Below are 21,952 nucleotides of genomic sequence, written 5' to 3'. Positions count from 1 at the left end.
TCTTATTGGTCACTGCAGTGTAGGACAGAATAATAAATGAATAAGTGAGAATTTTAGCTAGAAACCTTTAAAAAGACCTTGAAGGGGTACAGGAACCTCTAAATCTAGCCTGGATGGTTCTTACTGTAATTTAAGAAGCCATATGGATTTTTTTTTTGTCCTTGAAAACTCTTTGAATGGCAACTTTATATGGTAGGTATATTTAACTTTGCCTTACTCAGCTCTTTAGCTGAAACTATAGATTGTTTTAGTTCTGAATTAAAAATCTGAACTCCCATTGTACTCAATGCCTCTATATGGACATGGCATTATAAGACATTATTTTGCCATAATAAAGTATCTGAGTTCACTGCAGCTAACTAGGTGGCATTAGTTTTTGTGTCTGTATTTGGAAATATGTATACATATGTATATATACACACATAAACACATATATTTCCCAGGGTATATTGCAAAATACAGTATGACATTTGGCAATAAGAAGATGTATCAATGTGCATGAAATTAACAAAACCGTAAGGACTTCATCTAGAGCAGTTATGCCCAAAGACATAAAAAATATACAGGCTTAAATATTAATGCAGTAATTTAGACAGAAAAAAGAATGAAGTAAAAGATTTTCATCACAAGTTTAAATGAGTGGGTAGGTTGATATTTCACTGAATTTGGCTGTTTACTGGGGAATCTTGGAAAAATCTCCATTACTTAGTACCTTAGTTCCTTTATTCCTGTGTAATGAGGTTTCCAAAAAATATTTATAAAAGCCTTTGAAGTTTCTGTTGAAAGTTTCTTTGCTATTTTTGAATGAACTTTACCATCCTCAAATAATTTTGCTAAATATTATCGTTGTTCATTCATTTTCAGTTATATCTCACTTTTTTTTTTTTTTTTTTTTTTTTTTGGCAATTGGGGTTAAGTAACTTGCCCAGGGTCACACAGCTAGTGTCAAGTGTTTGGTCTGAGGCCGGATTTGAACTCAGGTCCTTCTGACTTCAGGGCCAGTGCTCTATCCACTGCGCCACCTAGCTGCCCCTATTATCTCACTCTTTATGATCGCATTTGACGTTTTCTTGACAAATATACCGAGCAGTTTTACATTTCCTTCTCTAAACTTAATATTAATTCCATATTATAAATATTAAGCAATAATCATCTGTGTTACTGCTTCAGCCATTTGTAAAGACTATTGTTGTAACCTTTGGGAATAAATTGTCATTATCATCACAGTAGGTTGTAACAACATCACTTTATGACTGACACTGAGGATCCTAGTATTAGATCCTGAAAACAGTGATGTTGTTGCATAACAGTGCTAGCATTGTAAGGTAAAACAGTGTTATCATTGTGTTTTTATCACACTTTACATTGTTAATGAAGATGAAGCATCACCAACCCTATTTCTTTCTCCATCATTTCTAATGTTTAGGGTTGTGAACTTGTCTCAACTCCTAGTCAAGACTACACTGATTTTACTAAATGCCTTAAAGTGCTCCAGGAGAAGATAGTGGAAAAGGAGCTCCAGGTAAGCCAAGTTTGTCTTACAGCCTGTACTATCTAGCGTTTACTCTTTTGTTCTCTAGGATGTATCAGGGACTTTTTCACTGAAATGAAATAGTTGTTTACTATTGCGAGCTTTGGCCATAGTTCATTAAGAAGCATTCATGCTTACCTCAGATGAAATTTCCCAAGACACCTAGACAAATGAATTTACATCAGCTTTTTTTTCTTTTTTCCTTTTTTTCTTTTTCTTTTTTTTCTTTTTTTTTGGCTGGGAGAATTTTTAATTTATCTACACTAATGAATCGCCTAGGATGCCATAGAGTGATTTGGGTTTGGCATCCTTACCAGGTTATATATGTATTTAAAACTTACATTTATTAAACTAAAATGCCTGTTGTATCCATTGATGTTTTCCAGTTGTTCAAATGGCATACAAATGGATTTGAGGTGAATAATGAAGACATATGAAAGAATGGTTCTATTGTCAGAGAAAAAAATCAAATGTAATTAAAGTAAGAAATTCATAAGAAAAGTAGAACAGGAGTCCTATCAAAAAAAAATCACAACATGGAAACTTATTTTGCATTGACTATTATATTCTATTGACTCATTTGAAGTTGTATATTGTACCCTCATGCTGTCATATTTCATTAAGAAAGTATGCATACTCAACAGCAGTGGTTGATGAAAACTCTTACTATCTCTTCTGTTTGATCTCTTTGGTGAATTTAGACTTCTGCTAATTTGGGTTTATCAGCTACTTCTCTTGTACACCGGTAATAAATGAATTAAAAATGATTTGTCAGACACTTGTTTCTGAAGTGTTTCGGTAGTCCTATAAGAATAGTTGAACATTATACTTTTCAAAGGCTCAGAAAGGAGACATTTTAGAGGAAATCTACATCCAGATAGCACCAGGATAAAACCTGGTAAACAAGAATCTATTTGAATTGAAATAGATATTGGGTAGTATAGAAATATAATTTGCAGATGAAGGATCAAGAGCTGTTCTAACTATATCATAAGAACATTTGGCTTTTCTTTATACAGCCTTTCTTCCAGAGAAATCCTATTTGCCTAATTCTCAAACTTTTAAGGTGGTACATTCCTTTAAGATCAATTCAAAAATGACCTAGAAGTTAGGCATATATTTGACTGACTCGTTCAGTATTCTCTTAGGTCAGATTTTTTTTCCCCCTTGTGTATAGTTTTAAAAAACTGAAATATGTTCAAGTAACATGGGTGCAAATCAATAAAATCAAGGGAAATATTGAAGTTCAATTCTATCACTTCTGTAAGTGCTTGCTACAAAAAAAGGTTGTGGAGGCCATATTGATGCACTAATCTGTTCAGACACTACCTTGGTGAGAAGAAGGTGCAGTACACAGGCACGAAGAGTGTAAGTTGAGTTGCCAGTGATATTCACATGTCTACTCTTGTTCCTCAATCTGTTTAAATACCAACTTCTGTACTGGTGAATGGTGGTATTTAGTCGTGGGAAAGTTTCTTAGTCAATTTGACAATTTATTAATCACAAAATAACAAAAATCTCTAGCTTTTATACTTAAAAAAAGAAAGTATGCATACTCAACAGCAGTGGTTGACAGAAACTCTTCCTATTTCTTCTATCTGATCTCTTTGGTGAATTTAGACTTTTCTGCTAATTATGCCATAGTACAACATCTCCAGTTAAGTCCTGCATATTCCAATTGCAACCTGTTTTCCCAGCATTTTCCCACTCTACTCCCCTGTATTTAAATATTTTCCCAGATGAATAAAACTATTAGCTATAATTTTCTTCTGCCTTTTCCAGCCTCCATGAATTCTTCCAGGTGGTACCCATGCCTTTAATGCAGTACATTAACATTAAGTGATTTGCCCAAAATCATCAGAGGGATGGAGGATTTTAGCCAGGACTTCTGAGTCCGGAATTTGGTTCATGGTTGTTTTTCTTTTTCTTTTTTTTTTTTAATTTTGTTTTGTATTTTCTTCCTGTATTATCCTGCCTTAATAGGAGAGGGTTTAGGTAAGAACATATTCACTACATTCCAGAAATGGCAGAAATTATTATTATTGCATTCCGTTTGACACATTATAATTATTACAAAGGATAATGAATAGGTGTTATTATAGTTAATATTTTATTTACATAACTATAGACTAATTGTAAATCCAGTTAGTGAGGATTGTTTTGGGTCAAGACACAAGTTTAAGAAACACTTCATTCATCTTGTCTTGGAGCTGGGTTTAGAAGGATAAGTATTGAGTAAAGAAACCAAGATAAAGAATAAGAAGTATTGGTACAATGGTAGGGATAGGGATAGTGTTTGCATGATGAAGAATGTTCATGAAGAATGGCAAAAGTATGAGGCATTTAAAAGAATAATAGGAAATAAAACTGGAAAGATAATTCAGACCGTCTTGTGATGCCATCCTAAAAGAGTTATATTTTATTTAGTATGCAGTGGGATTAGGGAATGAAGGTTATTGATGAACTGTGTAGTGAAGTCAGAAATATTCAGGAATTGTCTCCCAGAGGAGACATACTAGAATCTGAGACAAAAATTAGGCTCTTATAGTAATTTATACAGGAAGTTCTTACAAATGCCTGATTCACAGGGACTCTAGTAGGGAATTTTTTTTTATGAGGATATTTTGGAATTATAATGAATTTGATTTGACATGTCATTAGATATGGGGAGTAAGGGAGAAGGAAAAGTGAAAGAGCACTAAATTTTTGACCCTTGATGTTTACTTTTAATAAAAATCAGGAAGTTAAAATTAGTGTACCTATTAGATAAAATGAGACATTCATATTTCATTATGTTGCCCATGGGTCATATAGAGCTCAGGAGAGAAGTTAAAAGCAAAGATTAAGATTGTAGATTCATCATTGTGTGGCTATGAGTTGAAAAAAAAATAAGAAGATCTTGAGAGGAGGAGAAAAGGGAATAAATATTTAAATAGTACCTACTGTGTGCTAAGCACTCTGCTAAGGGCTTTACAGATGTGATCTCAATTGATCTTTACGATAGCCTTTTGAATTAGGTGTTGTTATTTTCCTCATTTTATAGCTGAGGAAACAGAGGCAAACATAGGATAAGTAACTTCTCTGAGATTATACAACTAGCTAATGTCTGTGACTGTTTTTGGATCTAGGTCTTCCTAACCCCAGGTACCACCTCACTGCCTCTACCAGCATTTAGTCCAAGGATTCTTTACTGGGGTCTTAGGAATTGCCAAGGGGCCATTGAGAGGTTTCAAGGGGTTTTTGAACTTGGATGAGAAAAAAAATACACAACTGTTTTCCTTGACCTCTAACTTAAATATATAGTCCATAGCCTTGGTGAAAGGAGTCCATAACCTTCCCCCTCCAAGATAAGAAAACCTGATTTAGTCCTACCTTCTCATTTTACAAATGAAGACAATGAGACTGATAGAAATTAAGTGTCTTGCATAATATCATACATGTGTAATGTTACATACATGGAAGTATATACAGTTGCTTAGGATGAGAATTTAGAGAACCAAGGACAGATCATTGGGGAATGCCAAAATTTAGAGTGTGGGAAGAGAAAGAGTGACTAGCAAGGAAGGTAGGGATTGGGTGATAAGATTAGTGACATACTCTCATTTGTATTATAGTTATTTCCATATATTTCACATTTCTCCCTATTATATTATACTCTTTTTGCAACCAGAGACCATAGTGTATCTTTCATTTGTTTTAACTTTTTTTATCCCCAGGTGAGGTACCTATTATTTTTACTTGTTTAATGAGTTATATGAAAATATGGAACAGGAAATCCAATCCAACAAACATTTATTAAGCACCTACAGTGGGCTAGACTAGATATCAGGTGTTTAAATGAATATACATTTATTGTACACATATTATTAGTCAGGTGTTATGTTAAGTATTGGAGGTACAAAGAAAGGTAATAACAATCATTGACATCAAGAAGCCCATATCCTGATGGGGGAATCAGATGTCAACAAGTATATGCAAGTATATATGGGATTAATCTAGGGTATCTCAGAGGAGCATTAGCGGTGGAGGAGAGAAAGAAAGGCCTCTTGCAGAATGTGGGATCTGAACTGAGTGTTGAAGGAAACCAGGAAAGCCAAGAGACAGAGGCAAGGAGGGAGAGCCTTCAAATGAATATAGTCCCTATTCTCAAGGAACTTACTTTCTACTGGGGTTGGGAAGAAATACAACATTTGCACAATTAACCATAAATATAATTCAAGGAAAGAAAAAAGCACTAGCAACTCAGGAGATTAGAAAGTTTCTCTGCGAGAGATGACCCATGAGGTGAGCCATGAAAGAAGTGCAATGCAGTAAGAGGTGCATTCCAACCTTGTGGGGTATCTTTTCAGAAGCACAGGGGAGCAGTAAGTTATCTCGTGTAGCTAGAGGGCAGAGCTCATGGAGTGAAGTGATGGGTATTAAAATTTGTTAAGGGCCTTTAAATTCAAACTGAGTTCATATTTTATCTAAGAAGTAATGGAAAGCCCTTAAAGGATCTTGCCCAGATGAATGGTATGGTCAGATCTGTGCTTTGCAGATAATATTTTTTTGACTGTGTGGAGGTTGAATTAGTGAAGGAAGAACCTGGAAGCTGGGTTTCTAGTTAGGAAGGCTTTGTAATAGTTTAACTAAGAGCTGATGTAGGCTTTGAGAGAAATGATAATTCATAACCAATTATAGAGGAGACCCAGACCTTTTTTCTGTCCTGTTTCGTCTTTGAAGCCCATCTTTTGAAGGACATTAATGATCTCTGCCAAAAATTTACCCCATCTAAGAGATGGTCATCTCTTACCTAGGTGAATTCCTGCCCATTGAGTTCTACTTAGGTTTGGGTAGAGATAAATTTTTTGATTAAATTGCCCAAGGCTGGGGTTGGTTTGGAAATAAGTGACATAATCGAAGTCAGTTCTCTAGATCCTCATTAGCAAAGGTCCACCGCATTATAATATTCATTCTTTCATCAATTGTTAACCAATCTGAGTTGATTGCCACCCTCAAGAACAACCACTAGTCCAAGGGCATATAAATGTTGAGTGGGTTCCATGAAGGGTCTTTGACATTCAAGAATCTCACTGACCCCTTTTGTTAATATTGCTAGCATAATTAATGAAATAATTACTCAGAAATTTTGTCTCTTAAAATTTTTAAACATTACAGCTTCAACTAGTAGGGAAACAATGTGATTGGAGGGAATGGGATAAAATGAAAGTTTACATGCTTTGAATTATAATAGCTTTTCCTATATTCTAACTGTTGGTATGTGTATCGAAAGGACACTATTTGGAGCCAATCTGGATATAAAAGCTACATAGTCCTTCCTCTTCAAAGAGCATTGTAATAGGGAATGGAGTTTAAATATCAAGAACACAATTTCCTCAAGTTGCTTCTTCTAACATTTGTACTATAAATAGCATCATTTTTTTCAGTAAGGCTTTGACCAAAGTTTAAAACACAATTTAAATTCATTTTATTTTTTGCTTGCCATGTTGTCTTGCTTGTATCTTGGACATCTGATTCTTAACTTTTATTCTCTCACGAAACAGTTCTGTGATACTGGTGACTTTTTCAGTTTGGACTTACTGTACTCTTATGTTCTCACATTATTTAACTATGACAGATACATGAATAATTTATTATCTGAGTGACATGCTGGTATGACTGAATATTTAAAGTACATATGCATATTCTGGTGCTTTGCTACACATTTGGGATTTTAAAAAATGACTGTGGGGCCCCATACAAAACATGTTTCCTTAAACTTCTAAAAGAATGTTTCCTTAAACTTCTAATAACCTGAGCTTTATTTATTTGTTTGTTTGTTTATTTATTTTAGGTTGAAGTAGAGATTCAGATACCTGTAAGATACCTCTATTCCTAAACTTCCATTTAAAAGATCTCTATAGCCTGACTCCAGCATTTCTCTTCATCCTTATTCCATTCTAGCCCATAGTCCAGTTATGTTGGGCTATGAGGTTTTCCTCAGTTACTGTTTTCCCTTTTCCATCTGCTCTAGCCTATCCTAGGTGTCTGGAATGGATTCCATCTACTTGTCAAAACTGTACTCTTCACTGAGCTCAATTCAGCTATTTCCTCTTCCAAGAAGTCTTCACTGACCTCTCAACTAAAAGTGGTCTTCCCCTCCTTAGAGCCTTATCAGAATTTGTCTAGATTTTTCATTTACATTAATGTCTTCCTACCTTGTTAATACTAGGTTATCTATGGGTAAACATTGTTCCCTTCACTAAGTTTGTGAGTTATATGTAGGTAAGGACTATGCATTTTTCGATTTTTGTATCATGTAATAGAATGATTCCAAATTTTCATCTAGATGCCTTACTCTCTTGGTTGAATATAAAATTATTATACTATCCTTTATGCTGACCATAGCTTAACTGAAAGCCTAAAAATATTTTTTGGGAAAGGAGCAGCACCTAGCATAGTACCTGACACTTAGCAGAACTTAATAAACGTTCATTGATTGATTGTTCTTTGTTCAAAGAAGCTCTTTTATTGTGTAACCTGTTTTATGCTGAAGAAATGTCTTCTTTCTGTAGTTCATTATAGGTATAGGTAAAAAAAAAACTAATGAAGTCTTAAGATTTATGAAGTGAGAGATGGCATTCTAAGGTGTAAGATATAAAAGAGTCATCGTAGCATAGCAGATAGATAGCTAGGCTCTTTTCTGAAATCAAGTCTTACTGGTTGTGTGACTTTGTGCAAGTCACTTAATTTTTATATGTTCCAGCTAGTCATTTAAAACTGCCAAAAACTGCAGATCCTCATTAGTAGAGATTGTTACTTCACTATCAGTTTCCTTATATTAGTGAAATAATGTCATCCTAACCTAGCCCCTTGCCATCCCTTCCCAAAAAAGAAATGAAAAATTAAGTGATCCTTGTATCCTGAACTTAGAGAGATCGTAACAGTCAGTAAGTATTTATGTACCTACTTTGTGCCCGTCACTGATAATCACAAAGAAAGGACAGTCCCTGCCTTCAGGGAAATTATAATATCAAGATGTGATCAAACCACATCTGAAGAATTTCAATCAGTTTTTAGTTGAAAGGACACTAATAAGATGGTAACTGTCCAGAAAAGAATGACCAGAAATGGTGACTTTAATATTTGAAGATCACATGAGATAATGGTTATACTTGGATACGAGGAGCTTTAGGGGGACATGATAGCTGTCTTCAAGTATTTGGAGGTCTATCATGTGTCAGAGGGATTAGAGCTGTTCTTCTTAGACTTCTTAGAGTTTAAGCCTCTAGAAAGTAGATTGCTTCACCTTATATATTTGTATTCGTACTACTGAATACAGTATCAGACGTATAGCAAAAGTTTAATGTCAATGGATTCATTAATTTATTTTTCTTCCACTTGTTTAGTATCTTCTAGAGGAAAGAGTTCAAGGCTGATTGGAAAGGTTTGAAATTGGAAAGGTTTTCCACTCTGAGAGTTTGTGAGTTTTTGAGTTATCCTTGTACACATAATACTCAATTTTGTAATTTTAATAATGTGTTCTTTACAGGGCCCTTGGTGCCAAAGAGAAATCATTCATATTGAATTTCCTACTTTGGGAATATCTGTGACCTTACTTTTTTTCAACTTTATCTTTTTTTTTTCTGCTCAATATTTTGATTTGTTTCTCCCTAAATGATTTTTTTGAGGCAATTGGTGTTAAGTGAGTTGCCCAGAGACACACTGCTAGTGAGTATTACATGTCTGATGCCAGGTTTGAACTGAGGTTCTCCTGACTCCAGGGCCAATACTTTAATCCACTGCACCACCTAGCTACCCCTCCCCTAAATATTTTAATGAAGCATTTTGATAAGAATCCTGTTATAGGTAAGAAAAAGTTTATGTAAACAGTATTAATAATAGAAAAAAATCTAATTCACATAATGGTAACAGATGTGTTTTGATATGTTTGCAGTCTAAAGATGATAAGTAAACATCTTGTCATAGCATTGTGAACATTTCTAAATACGGAATTTCTATTGCAGCAGTTTTGAGAATGTTTTCTTCAAATTCTCAATAAAAATGTCTAGAAAAAAATATATATGTATATGAAGATAGTTCTACATTATTATGTAGTAGTTCAAAATTCTTTTCCCAAATACATATGTATTCCAAATGTATTCCAAATACATATGGCAAGTATAGCTATTTTAAAAAGCTACCAATATTTTTGAAAGTCTGTAAAACTTAATTGAGCCTGTTTCCTTATACTGGATAAGGAATAAAATTAAAGAGTCCATTCATACTGTAAATATCACATGCATGTGTGTGTGCATATATGTATGTATACATACACACACACACATTGCATTCCCTTATTAGAATGTAAGGTCCTTGATGTTTTGCCTTTCTTTTTTCCCTAGCCCATAGGACATAAGCACCTAATAAATGCTTGCTAACTGATTGCCTGATAGAAACTGGACCTATGATTTCATTGTTAAAGGGAACTCCCAGATGTGGAAAGTTACTCTGCCATTGCAAATTGGCACCTCCTTTGTAATGTAAAGTCTTAGTTCTTTACGGCAAGAAGAGGAGAAGAGACTTCTTATATGTACAGTGTATGTCAGAGATTGGGTGCTTTTATTTTTTAATGGATTTGGGTCAAAAGTTCAGTAGAACTAGAAATAGAGATCTGTTCCCTTTTAGAAGTCAGATTGTATTTTTCAGATGAAGAAAGCAGAACTAAGTGAATTAATTAAGAATATCTGTAGGCAGACATTTTCCAGCATCCCACTTACAGTGGTGTTTACTACCACTTGAGCGGGATAACGGGACAGATACCCCAAATGTAAACTCTGGATAGGATATGACAACTTTCTTAGGGAGAAATTTAAGATTTATTTGGAGGCATGTAGGGATCTGAATAAATAACAATGCTGGGTATTTTTGAAAAGGAAACTGTAATTCTGTTTTGATTATCAGCAATATATAAGCTAAAATAAACTGGATGACATGAAAATGGTGTCAGGTAACCTTTAGATGGGCAAAAAACATTTAATTGGAGATTTCAAAAAGTGAGCTAGTGCTTTATTGATCTTATTTGGACTTCCTTTCTTCTCCCTTTCTCCCTCTCTCTCTCGACTTCTCTCCTCCCTTCCCTCCCTTTCTCTTTCTGTGGTTATCTCATTCACAATTGGTATTTTCCAGTTTATATAGTTATATGCTGATGTCTAAAATGTCTTTTTGAAGTTATTATTAAAAGCACTGGTCAGTATATGGCATAACATCATTGTTTATTCCTTTTAGCCATATATAAATTAAGTGAACCTTTGTACCCCATCTTACACCCATTAAGTATTTCTAACCACGTTATGGCAGAGAGAAGACCCAAGGTCTTGGGTCTTCCAGAGTAGAACTTACTCTGCAACCTCAAACCCCAAATATTGATGGTAACATCAATCTGCTCCATGATTTGCTTATTTTTCTGTTCTGTGGGGCCTAGAGAGGAAGCATTAGATTTCTATTTCCAATGATTATATAATCATTGACATATCATAGGTCACAAACTTAGTTGTGGCTCAATAACTATTTGTTAAATTAAATTGCATGTAGTTTTTAATGAATAGTGAAAAGAAACTTTGATGACTTGGTTCATTGTAGTCTATGTTTTAATACTAATCCTTAAAATAAGTAAGATATGTTGTGACATTTGTACTCTACTTGTACTGATCTTAATTAATATCATATCTCTGTGTTATTTTGAGGATTTATATTGCTTAGAGGGCCTAATGAGTTTCAATCCTTTTATAGATTAAGGCCAATAAACATTAGACAACTTACCTACCTAACTAGTCAGTGACCAAATTGACCTTGAACATTTTATTATTTTAAAAGCACTGATTCTAAATCCAAAAATATGATAAGCTATCAGTAAAATAATGAGTTTTATTTAAATGAAGTGATATATACCATTTTACCCTTTTTTATCCATTTTTATGGAAAAAATACACTTAAAATTTTCAAAACTGTGTTGTGAAAATAGGTTGTATTACAGATTTTGACAAGAAGGTATAGCTTTATATTTCTTTAGTTTGAGGTAATCTTTCTGACTTACTATGTCGTTATTTCTTTTAAAACTTCATAATAGATGATTAAATAAATACTGCTTCAAAATTGCATTTTCTTAGAAGTATTGAATGAATAAAGTGATGAGTGATATTTTACTATTTCGAGTATCTGTGATTTCATTAGCTTGGTCACTCCTCGAACTGTTCCATCCCTTAGCAATCTGTTTCTACTGTGACCAACAATATTATATCATGAGCCCCTCTGAACCTAGCTAGGCTGATCTATCTATAGAAGACATGAGGTCTGGTTTCAGGCCAGTACACAGAGGGGTCATGATACAGTGTGGGTGGTATTGAATGCTGGCTTTTATTTCTGTTCTGCGTCTTATGACCCCTGTGGTTTTGGGGAAGTCACTTCATCTCTCGGTGCCTCAGTTCCTCGTCTGTAACATGATGGCTGGGGGCCTTTAAGATCCCTCATGGCTCTAAAAGTGTAATCCTGATCATTCTCTGCTTGTGCTTCCCTGTCATGACCTTCAGGAATTCAATAGCTCCCTCAACACCCTCTAATGAGGCAGCAAAAGGAGTAAAGATTTTCATTGACAACAATAACCTTATATTCATCTTTGAAGTACTTTAAGAATATTATTAGCTATCAGAATCAATTCTGAAAAAAATTCACAGCACAGTAAATAAACACAAAATTAAATATATTTTGTTATTGACTTATTTGTTAATATACCCTTTAAAAAAGGAAATCTCATTGTTTATAGTTTCTTTTTTAATGCTCTTTATGTATGTTTGAGTATTTTTTGTTATTGCCTACTAAATTCAGAGAAAAAGATTATTGTAATATACTGAATAGCTGAATTACAGTTTTATTTTCATATATTGAAATAAGCTTAGAAAATAGTAAATATTTGTACTTATTTTTGTAGCAACTGTAGCAGACATACAATTAATTTCTTGTTTCCAAAATCCAAATAAATTTTCTTATTTTTCTGAGTAACAGCATGGATACAAATGACTTCACAGGCAGGAAAGCTTGATTTCAAGTTTTACTTTGGATACATATTGGCTGTGTGACCTTGGGAAAGTCACTTAACTTCTCAATGTCTAAGATGTCTTTTAGAGACCACATAAATTACAGAACACTGGTCAGTCTAAATTAATAGAGAGAATTTCTTCGCTGGGAGATTGATGAAATTACAGGTCTGGACCAATTAATCCATCATAGATAACAGGTATTCAGATAAAGGAAAGGACTGCTCAGAGAAAGCAAAAGTGAGGCATTGGGATTTGGTACTCTCTTCATCTTTAAGTTGGAGTATGTATGTCACCAAATGTTTATGTTTTATTTGAGGGGGAATATCAGTCTTGGTAAAGTAGTAGGACATTTTTTTTCTTTTTTTTGTTAGAGTTCTTAGGTTCAAAAATCCTGCTTCTGATGTCCCCTGAAAAATCCTCTACTCCTTCCCCTGCTTCATGTAGAAGAGATGGCAGTGGAACAGATTTTTGGAGGAAATTAAAAATTCAAAGAGGCAGAAGAGAGGAAGAATTGAATTATAGGCATGATAGATAGCCTGCATAAAGTCACAAAGATGAGGGAAATCAAAGAAATAAGGAGAGCATATATGTGTGTGTATATACAGATATACATACATATCCATTCACATACATACATACGTACCCATACATATTTCCAAATATTGAAAAGTAAAAAGTTCTCAGAATCCAAATTAAGAAGCCCAGCATAAGAATTCTTCCTTTTTTTTTTCATAATCATGGGTGAAATCCAGTGAAATCTGGTAACTGAAATAATCAAAGATTTTTTCTTTCCCTGGGCTGACCATCCTTCCCATTTACAAAATATTTAGGCCTTTGATAAATATGATGAAATGTTTTCAGTACTGGGCATCATTTAATAATTGATAATTAAAGAGTGGTAAGATTTCTCATTAAGTTAAGCTTGGAAAGGATTTCATGCTGAAATACTGTCCTAATATTATTTTATAATATTTAACTTAAAGAGTGAAGGCTCAGTATACTTTTACCATGAAAGATTTTTGCAAACTTTGAAGTACTATGTGTTAGTCATTTGTTGTTGTTTTTGTTGTTGTTGTAGGGCATCCTCAAGGTAGGTGGAAAGTGAAATCTCTTGATGTAAAGAGATGCTTCAGGCTATTGACTACCCAAAATTGAAATTGCACTATATTCTCAGCTTTCCTGAGGTTTTCTTCTAGGATTAAATATAGGACATATTATCTTTTCAGGTATAGTCACAGTCCTTTGGCTCCCAATGGCTCATGTAGACTGTTGGGAATTCAGTATCCACTGATAGACACCATTTTCCATTGCTGTAATATATTAGCATAGCAAAAGTGTGTAGACCTGTGATTTTTAATTCTGTAGGAAACTCATGGTAATGAAATTCCTTCTACTCATACATGTATGATACACACGCATTGCACATGCACACGTGTCCATTTTGCAACTTAGTATATTTTCTGGGAAACTCTTTGCCATTATCCTTATTGCTTTTTCCTTTAAATTGACCTAATTATTTTTTTAAAATATTTTTTCCAGTCTCATGTAAAAACAATTTTTAACATTTAAATTTTTTTGAGTTTCAAATTCTCTTTCTCTCTTTCGCCTCCCCACTCATTGAGAAGATGAGCAATTTAACATAGTTTATACATGTGTAGTCATGTAAAACATATTTCCATCTTAGTCATGTTGTGAAAGAAAATACAAAAAAAAAATTAACAAGAGAAGTAAAGTTTAAAAAAAAAGTTTACTTCGATCTGCATTCAAGCTCCATCAGATCATTCTCTGGAGGTGGATAACATTTTTCATAAAAAGTCCTTTGCAGTTGTCTTGAATCATGGTATTGCTGAGAATAGCTAAGTCATTCATAGTTGGATCATTGTGCAATATTGCTATTACTGTGTACACTGTTCTCCTGGTTTTGCTTACTTCAGTTTACATTAGTTCATGTAAGTCTGTACAGGTTTTCCTGAAAGCATCCTGCTTGTCATTTCTTAGAGCACAATAGTATTCCATCACAATCATATACCATAACTTGTTCAGCCATCCCCTAATTGATGGACATCCCCTCAATTTTTAGCTCTTTGCCACCATAAAAAGAACTGCTTTAAATTTTTTTTTTTTTTTTACAAATAGGTCCTTTAATTTATTTATTTGTTTGTTTGTTTATTTTTTAGAACTTTTTGGGATACAGATCTGGTAGTGGTATTGCTGGGTCAAAGGGTATAACAGTTTGATAGTCATTTGGTCATAGTTTCAAATTGCTTTCCAGAATGTTTTAATCAGTTCCCAATTCCACCAACAGTGCATTCGTGTCTCAATTTCCCCATAATCAACTCCAACATTTATCATTTTCCTTTTCTGTCATATTAGACAGTCTAGTTGGTGTGGGGTGGTGCCTCAGTTATTTTAACTTGTATTTTTCTGATGAATAGTGATTTGGATCATTTTTTCACATGACTATAGCTAGCTTTGATTATTTTATGTGGAAACTGCCAGTTCATATTCTTTGACCATTTATCAATTAAAGAATGCTTTTTTTAAAAATAAATTTGACTCAGTTTTTATATATTTGAGATATAAAGCCTCTATCAGAGAAATGGGCTGTAAATTTTTTTTAACAGTTATGATTGCTATGTATTTCCCTTCATCCTATTGCCTCCCTGTTTATCTTTCTCTCTTTCTCCTTTCATCATCCTTTCCCAAAAGTGTTTTTATTCACACTACAACCTCCATGATTACCTTCCCTTCTATCAGCACCCCACCTTTCTTATTCTTTTCCCTTCTACCTTCTCTGTAAAATAAGATAGATTTCTATACCCCAGTTAGTGTGTATGTTATTCCCACTTTTGAGACAATTCCTATGATAATGAGGTTTAAGTTTTATCTGCCACCCCTGCTTCTTCCTTTCCATTCTAAAAGCTCTTCTGTACCTCTTTTATGTGAATTAATTCACCCTTCCTCTCCCTTCCCCCTTCTCCCAGTATGTGCTTCTTTCTTGTCCCTTAATTTTAATTTTTAAAGATATAATCCCATCATTGTCCACTCACACCTATGCTGTATGTGTATATATTAATAATTATATATAATATAGTATGTTATGTATTATGTATAATATAGTAAATATAATTATATATAATTTCTTGTAACTGCCTTAGTAATGACAAAGTTCATGGGAGTTGCAAGTATCATATTCCTGTGTAGAAATGTGAACAGTTTTACCTTTTAAATTCCTTATGATTTCTCTTTCCTGTTTACATTTTTGTGCTTCTCTTGAATATTGTATTTGAAAGACAGATTTTCCATTCTGCTCTGGTCTTTTCATCAGGGATACTTGAAAGTTCTCTATTTCATTAAATATCTATTTTCTCCCTGAAAAATTATATTAAGCTTTGCTGGGTAAGTGATTCTTGGTTGTATTCCTTGTTCCTTTGCCCTCTAGAATATCATATTCCAAATTCTCTGATCCTTTAATGTTGAATCTGTTAAATCTTGTGTTATCCTGACTGTGGCTCCACATTTGAATTGTTTTATTTTTTTCTCTCACTTCTTGCAGTATTTTCTCCTTGACTTGGGAGCCCTGGAATTTGGCTGTAATATTCCTGGGAGTTTTCATTTTGGGATCTCTCTCTCAGGAGGTTGTCAGTGGATTCTTTAAATTTCTCTTTTACTTTCTTGTTCTAACATATCAGGGCAGTTTTCCATGATAATTTCTTGAAAGATAATGTCTAGGCTCTTCATGATCATGGCTTTCAGGTAGTCCAATAATTTCAAAATTATCTCTCTTGAATCTGTTTTCAAGATCAGTTGTTTTTCCAGTAGGATATTCCACATTTTATTCCATTTTTTTTTATTCTTTTGATTTTGTTTTATTGTTTCTCAGTTCTCATAGAGTCATTAGCTTCCACTTGGCCAATTCTAAAGGAATTATTTTCTTTTAAATTTTTGTACATGTGTTTTTCCATTTGGCCAGTTCTGCTTTTTAAGGAGTTCTTCTCATCAATGGATTTTTGTACCTCTTTTACCATTTGGCCTGTTTTCTTTTTTAAGGTGTTAGTATTTTTCATACTTCCTTTACCAATCTGCTTACTCTTTTTTCGTGATTTTCTTGCAGTCCTCTCATTTCTTTTCCCAGTTTTTCCTCTGCTCCACTTATTTGATTGGTAAAGTTCTTTTTGAACTCTTCCAGGAATTCTTTTTGGGCCTGTGACCAAATCACATTTTTCTTTGAGGTTTTGAATGTATATTTTGGCTTTATTGCCTTCTTCTGAGTTTGTGTTTTGATCTGCCTTGGTACCATAGTAACTTTCTATGGTTGGGTTTTTTTGTTTGTTTGCTTGCTCATTTTTCCAGCCTATTACTTGACTTTTAAATTTATGTTAATATTAAGCTCTGCTCCTAGGGTATAGGGGACACAGTCCTAAGCTTCAGGTTTTTTGCGCTTTTGTTTTCAGAGCTAGTTCCAGGGGTCTGTAAATTTTCAATTGTCCCAAGGTGGTATGATTTCAGGAGAGGTGTGGTCACTGTTCTCCTGGCCTGTGCTCTCATATGTGTGCTACCAAAAGTACCCTGGGATTGTTTCTAGGGTCTTTACTCCCCTTTGGCTGCACATTCTAGTGTGCTAGTGCTTCTCCTCACCCTGGGACTGTATCCCCGAATCAGGTATAGACAATGCAACAGCGTCCTGCACCAGCGTCTGCAAAGGCTCCCCTATAATCTCCTAACCAGTTGTCCAACCACCTTCCTTCCTGTGGACTGAGAGCTCTAGAAGCCATAGCTTTTGTAGATTCAGTTGACACCAAGGCTTACTTATTGTGGTACATGGAGCCACCTGGCCTGTGCCTCTCTGGACTGCACTCCACTCTCACCCCAGTGAAACAGACCTTTCCCACCAACTTTAGTTGTCTTGGGCTGGAAAATTGTTTTACTTTTTTTGGTTCTTTTTCTCCAGAATTCATTTTGAGGTGTTATTTTAAAGTTGGATGGGAATTTGGGAAAACTCAGGTAGATCCCTCCCTTTCCTCCACCATCTTGGCTCTTCCCTCTCGTAACTCTGTTTCTCACCGTAGATTGTTCAACTGTTCTTTATATAGAATCCCTTTCCGAATTAGTTTTAGGGTTTTTTATTTTGATATTTGCTGCTCTAGGGTGTCCTTATTATAACCAGCAGATTGGTAGTGGTAACAGTCACTTAATATTCTGGTTGTAACATTCCATTAAATTTAAAAACAATAGCAATAATAACAGCAACAAAACCAGTGTCAACATCTCCTTTCAGTAACCTTTGTTCATGTACCAATGAAGTCATTGTCACAACAATACAATTGTCTTTGTCATTTATGTATTCAGAAAATTTCCTAAGGCTCTCAAAAAGTTATCAGTATTTTGGAGGGAATAGAAAAGATAGTTAATAGTTATGAGATAAAGAGTCAAACGATATATAAGGTATGGGGAAGTCTAGCAGAGGATTAAATTCATCCACTTGGTGATGACCCTGTAAGCCCATAATGGCAGGACAAATGGCAACCTCTTCTCATTCTGTTTTTAGTTTCACGTGCTATGGCTTTATTTGCTCTGAGATTTTATTTGCTCTGAATGTTCCCCAAAATCAATTGTAGAAATGCCCTTAAATGAAAAAATAATAATGGAAAGGATGTGTTCTGTTATTCTGAAAGATAAAAAAATGACACACTGACTCAGCCAGGCCACATCTTGATTGTTTTTTTTTCCCCCACACAGCTATAGCTATGCATCTTTGGTATTCATATAGTGTCTTTTCCTCCAGAGAGGTCATAGTCTTTTCAAAATAGAAAGGAAATAATTTCCTTTGGCTGCCCAGTAAAATCAAGATATTTAAGTCTTGATTTTTCATGTCACGTGAAGTGGTGGGTAGGCAGCAGAGGCTTGGCCTTCCCTAAACCCTAATGCCATAGTTGTCAAACTGAAGTACAAGTCTTGACCTTAGTGTACATTGTGCTTTTGTTCAACTTACAGTCCTATTCCTTATTTTAATTTCTGCTGCTACTGGCCTTCTGACAATGGCCTCTTTATGACACTTACTAATGGTACTCTGAGAGCAGGGATAGAATTTTAAAGATATCCATAGGCCATAGCCCTATACCTTTCTTGATTCTACAAGGTTGCTAATAGCAAATGTTATTGTTGAACCAACATCACTTTAATAACGTAAGCTTGTTGTAATTTAAGTTCCTTAAGGTGTTTTGTCTTTGCATCCCCAGTACTTAGTACAATGCCTGATACATAAGAGGTACTTAATAAAGGTTTGATTGAAGATTGATTGCTAATCTAGAATCAATAAGACTATCAGATTCCAAGCAATGAATTCCAAACTTTAATGAAACTATATCTATTACCCATTATCTGCAAATGTGAGCATTTACCTGATCCAGAAATTGGAGCTGTATGAGCCCTTCTACGTATTTTGCCTTCTTACTCATCTCTTCTCAGTGTTGGGCTTTCTGTCTCCTCTAGATCATGGCCCTAGCCCTAAGTAGAGGAAAATGTACATAAGGATTTTAACTTCACAAGAATAAGTCCTGATGACTTTGGGAAACCTAATGGAAAGCTAAAGGATTAAAAGCACTGTCTTTACAATTCATTTGATAGCAGTATATCAATAGATGCTTATGAAGAATTCTGGCTTCACCTTTAAAAATGATTCATTGTTTCACTTTAGACAAGTTCCTCAACCTTTCTTTCCTTCTTATTTGCTCCTTGTGTCACTTGCTTCTTCCAGCTCCCCCACCACAGGCATAGGGATATTATGTAGAATAAAAGAGATAATTTATGTGAAAGCACTCCTTGCTTCGAGGAAGATAGATGGTGAATACCTGTAATAACGTTATCACTCAGTTTATTGTTGTCCTTGCGATATATATGGAATTTAAAAATAAGACTGCACATGGTTTCAAACTTCAGAGCAAGACTAGTGCCAAACAAGCATGAGACAAGGAGAGAATAGGTAAATAAATATTTCTGGCCTTCAAACAGAGCAGTAGGCAGTCACTTTGACTGTTTTGTTCCTAGATCATTTGGCCATGCCTTAAAAAGGAGCAGTTGAAATCTTGGCCTCTGTTCCTCCTCCTAAAACATTAGTTATCCTTTTCGTTTTTATTTTTTTTTAAACACTGTGCAACAAGGAAAAAGAGATAAGCCCATGGCTTTGAGGCAACTCAGGAGGTATTGGTACAAATATATTAAAAAAAAAGTCTACTGCCTTAGAGAGTATGGCACCTAATCCATCCATGCCTGAACAGACGCATGCTTTTCTAGGCCCCTGGACAAGGGTGAAGTTTATCTACTTACTAGAAATCTCAGTTTAATGGCTTACTTGGCAGATAAAATTTCGTCATAATGCCCAGGATTAGAGATTTCTTTGGCACAGATGCCCCACTGAGGAAGGCATTCCGACCTTATGTGAAAGGGACCATTTTATCTCTAAATTCCAGCATGGACCAGACACAGGTACTGCAGGCACTGTAAAGAAGGCTCTATCTATGGGACTGATTATGAAACTAATTGCAGGTATAATAGAGTAACTGCCTGAGGTTGCTTAGTGGCCTATAAAATTCCTCCCTCCTTTTTTTTTTTTTTTCTATATAGTCTCTTGGTCAGGAATGTTGTATGTTGTCGGCACATGCCTTGAGAAATGATAATACGTGGGATTATGATTGTGATTGTTAGTAATAATAAGTACATCTTATCTGTAATGAGTTTGTTTACTTACTTTGTGAGTAAATATCATCGCTGGAGAACAGAAGGGAGATATGTACTAGGACATACATTTTGGCAGCTCAGTTAATGAGTGTGAATGGCTCAGGAATACACTATTTGGGAGAAAAGCTTTTTGAGAATAACTTCCTTACTTCTCCTCTTTTAACAATAGTGAGTGGGATACTCAGACCTGGAAACACATCTTCCACTTCCTGTGACTCACAAATTTCTATGATAACAATTCTAGGCCATTTTATGGTCAATTTTAGGAATGAGGTGAGCCCTCATATGCACTGTATCCTCTGAAAGCTACACATTAACATATTTACTTCGAGTGAAGATGAAGGGATTGGTAGATAAATCAATCACTCAAATAAGCAATTATGAGGTGTGTCACTAGGGAGCTGTATCTGAAATCCAAGGATATCAGAATATGAACATTATTTGAGTACTGTAAAGTGTTTGACTTGATTTTTCATTTAGTACTATTAGACTTTATAAAAATTATTAAACTAACACTGTACAGTTCAGAAAAAGAATGTAAAACAGGAGTTCACTTTAATCTTCTTCTAATTGGAACAGTATCCAGCAAGTAAAAACAAAATAAAATTACTCCTGACTTTATGACACAATGTACTTAGGCCTGTGGTTTTTTCACCTTTTGCCTAAGAGTCAGTTCATGGTGAACATTTTATAAATGCTTGGTGATTAAATAACTGATTGATTTATCCTATTGCAAGCAGCAAATTAAAGGCCATTACAGTATTTGTGGGTACAGTTTAAGGATATTTATTTGCCATTATAAGTAGAAGCAGACAGGTAAAATAGAGCACTGAGCCTGGAGTGAAAAGGACCTGATTTCAAATGTGACCTCAGGCATTTTTTATCTTTTGAGTCCCTGGGAAAGTCACTTATCCTCCATTTACTTATATGCTGGGAGCACTGGGAATGGAATCTGAAAAGTTCTGGTTTTTACTTACCTCTTCTTCAATTTCCTGAACTGCAAAATGGGAACATTAACAGCACTTACATCCCAGGGTTATTGTGAGAATGAAATGAGATAATAATTGTAAAATGTTTGGCACAGTGCCCAGCACATAGTAAGTGCTTCTAACAGTGAGTTCTTATTCCAGAAGCTGGAGTCTTTGGGTTTATGAAACAGTAGATTACTGTAGTCATTGACTACTGTGTCTTGTGTCCCTAACCTATTCTATTGATCCTGTTATTATTACTGTTGTTGTTGTTATTACTTCAATGCAGACTGAAAAGCATGTTGTAACATTAGTGTGTTAATCATCAAACATGAAAGCTTTAGTTAAAAAGCTCATTCTATTACACAAGTTGGAAGTGGAGTAATGAATAATCAGTGTTTTATATTGCTCTAAATTTCAAAACTTAAGGAATGGTCTGTAGTGAGTCACAGTGTCCCATATATAACTGATTTTATACCTAAAATTTTTATACCACCAAACCTTAGCTAGAGTATCACTAAATGAAAAACAAACAAATGAAAAATGAAAACTGAATAGTAAACAAAAAAGATTTCATTCATAGGCTTAGACAAGGTTTTGTAATTCAAATTGAGATTCTTTTTGTAGTTGTCGCTGTTCAT

The 21,952-nt window shown here is 34.6% G+C and overlaps 1 protein-coding gene across 3 annotated transcripts in view; it reads left to right on the top strand.

The window, feature by feature from the left end:
• Positions 1-21,952, top strand: part of TPK1 (thiamin pyrophosphokinase 1) — a 468,766-nt gene that overhangs the window by 264,181 nt on the left and 182,633 nt on the right. For all 3 annotated transcript variants that reach the window (XM_027841244.1, XM_027841243.1, XM_027841245.1), the window contains one exon: positions 1,427-1,522. In XM_027841244.1, coding sequence (XP_027697045.1) covers positions 1,427-1,522 — 96 coding nt within the window. The remainder of the gene's footprint in view (positions 1-1,426; positions 1,523-21,952) is intronic.

This window comes from Vombatus ursinus, unplaced genomic scaffold, assembly GCF_900497805.2.
Source record: "Vombatus ursinus unplaced genomic scaffold, bare-nosed wombat genome assembly UNPS02014858.1, whole genome shotgun sequence".
Lineage (NCBI taxonomy): Eukaryota > Metazoa > Chordata > Mammalia > Diprotodontia > Vombatidae > Vombatus > Vombatus ursinus.
Note: the sequence above shows the minus strand (reverse complement) of the source record. Positions and strands in the feature narration are given on the sequence as shown.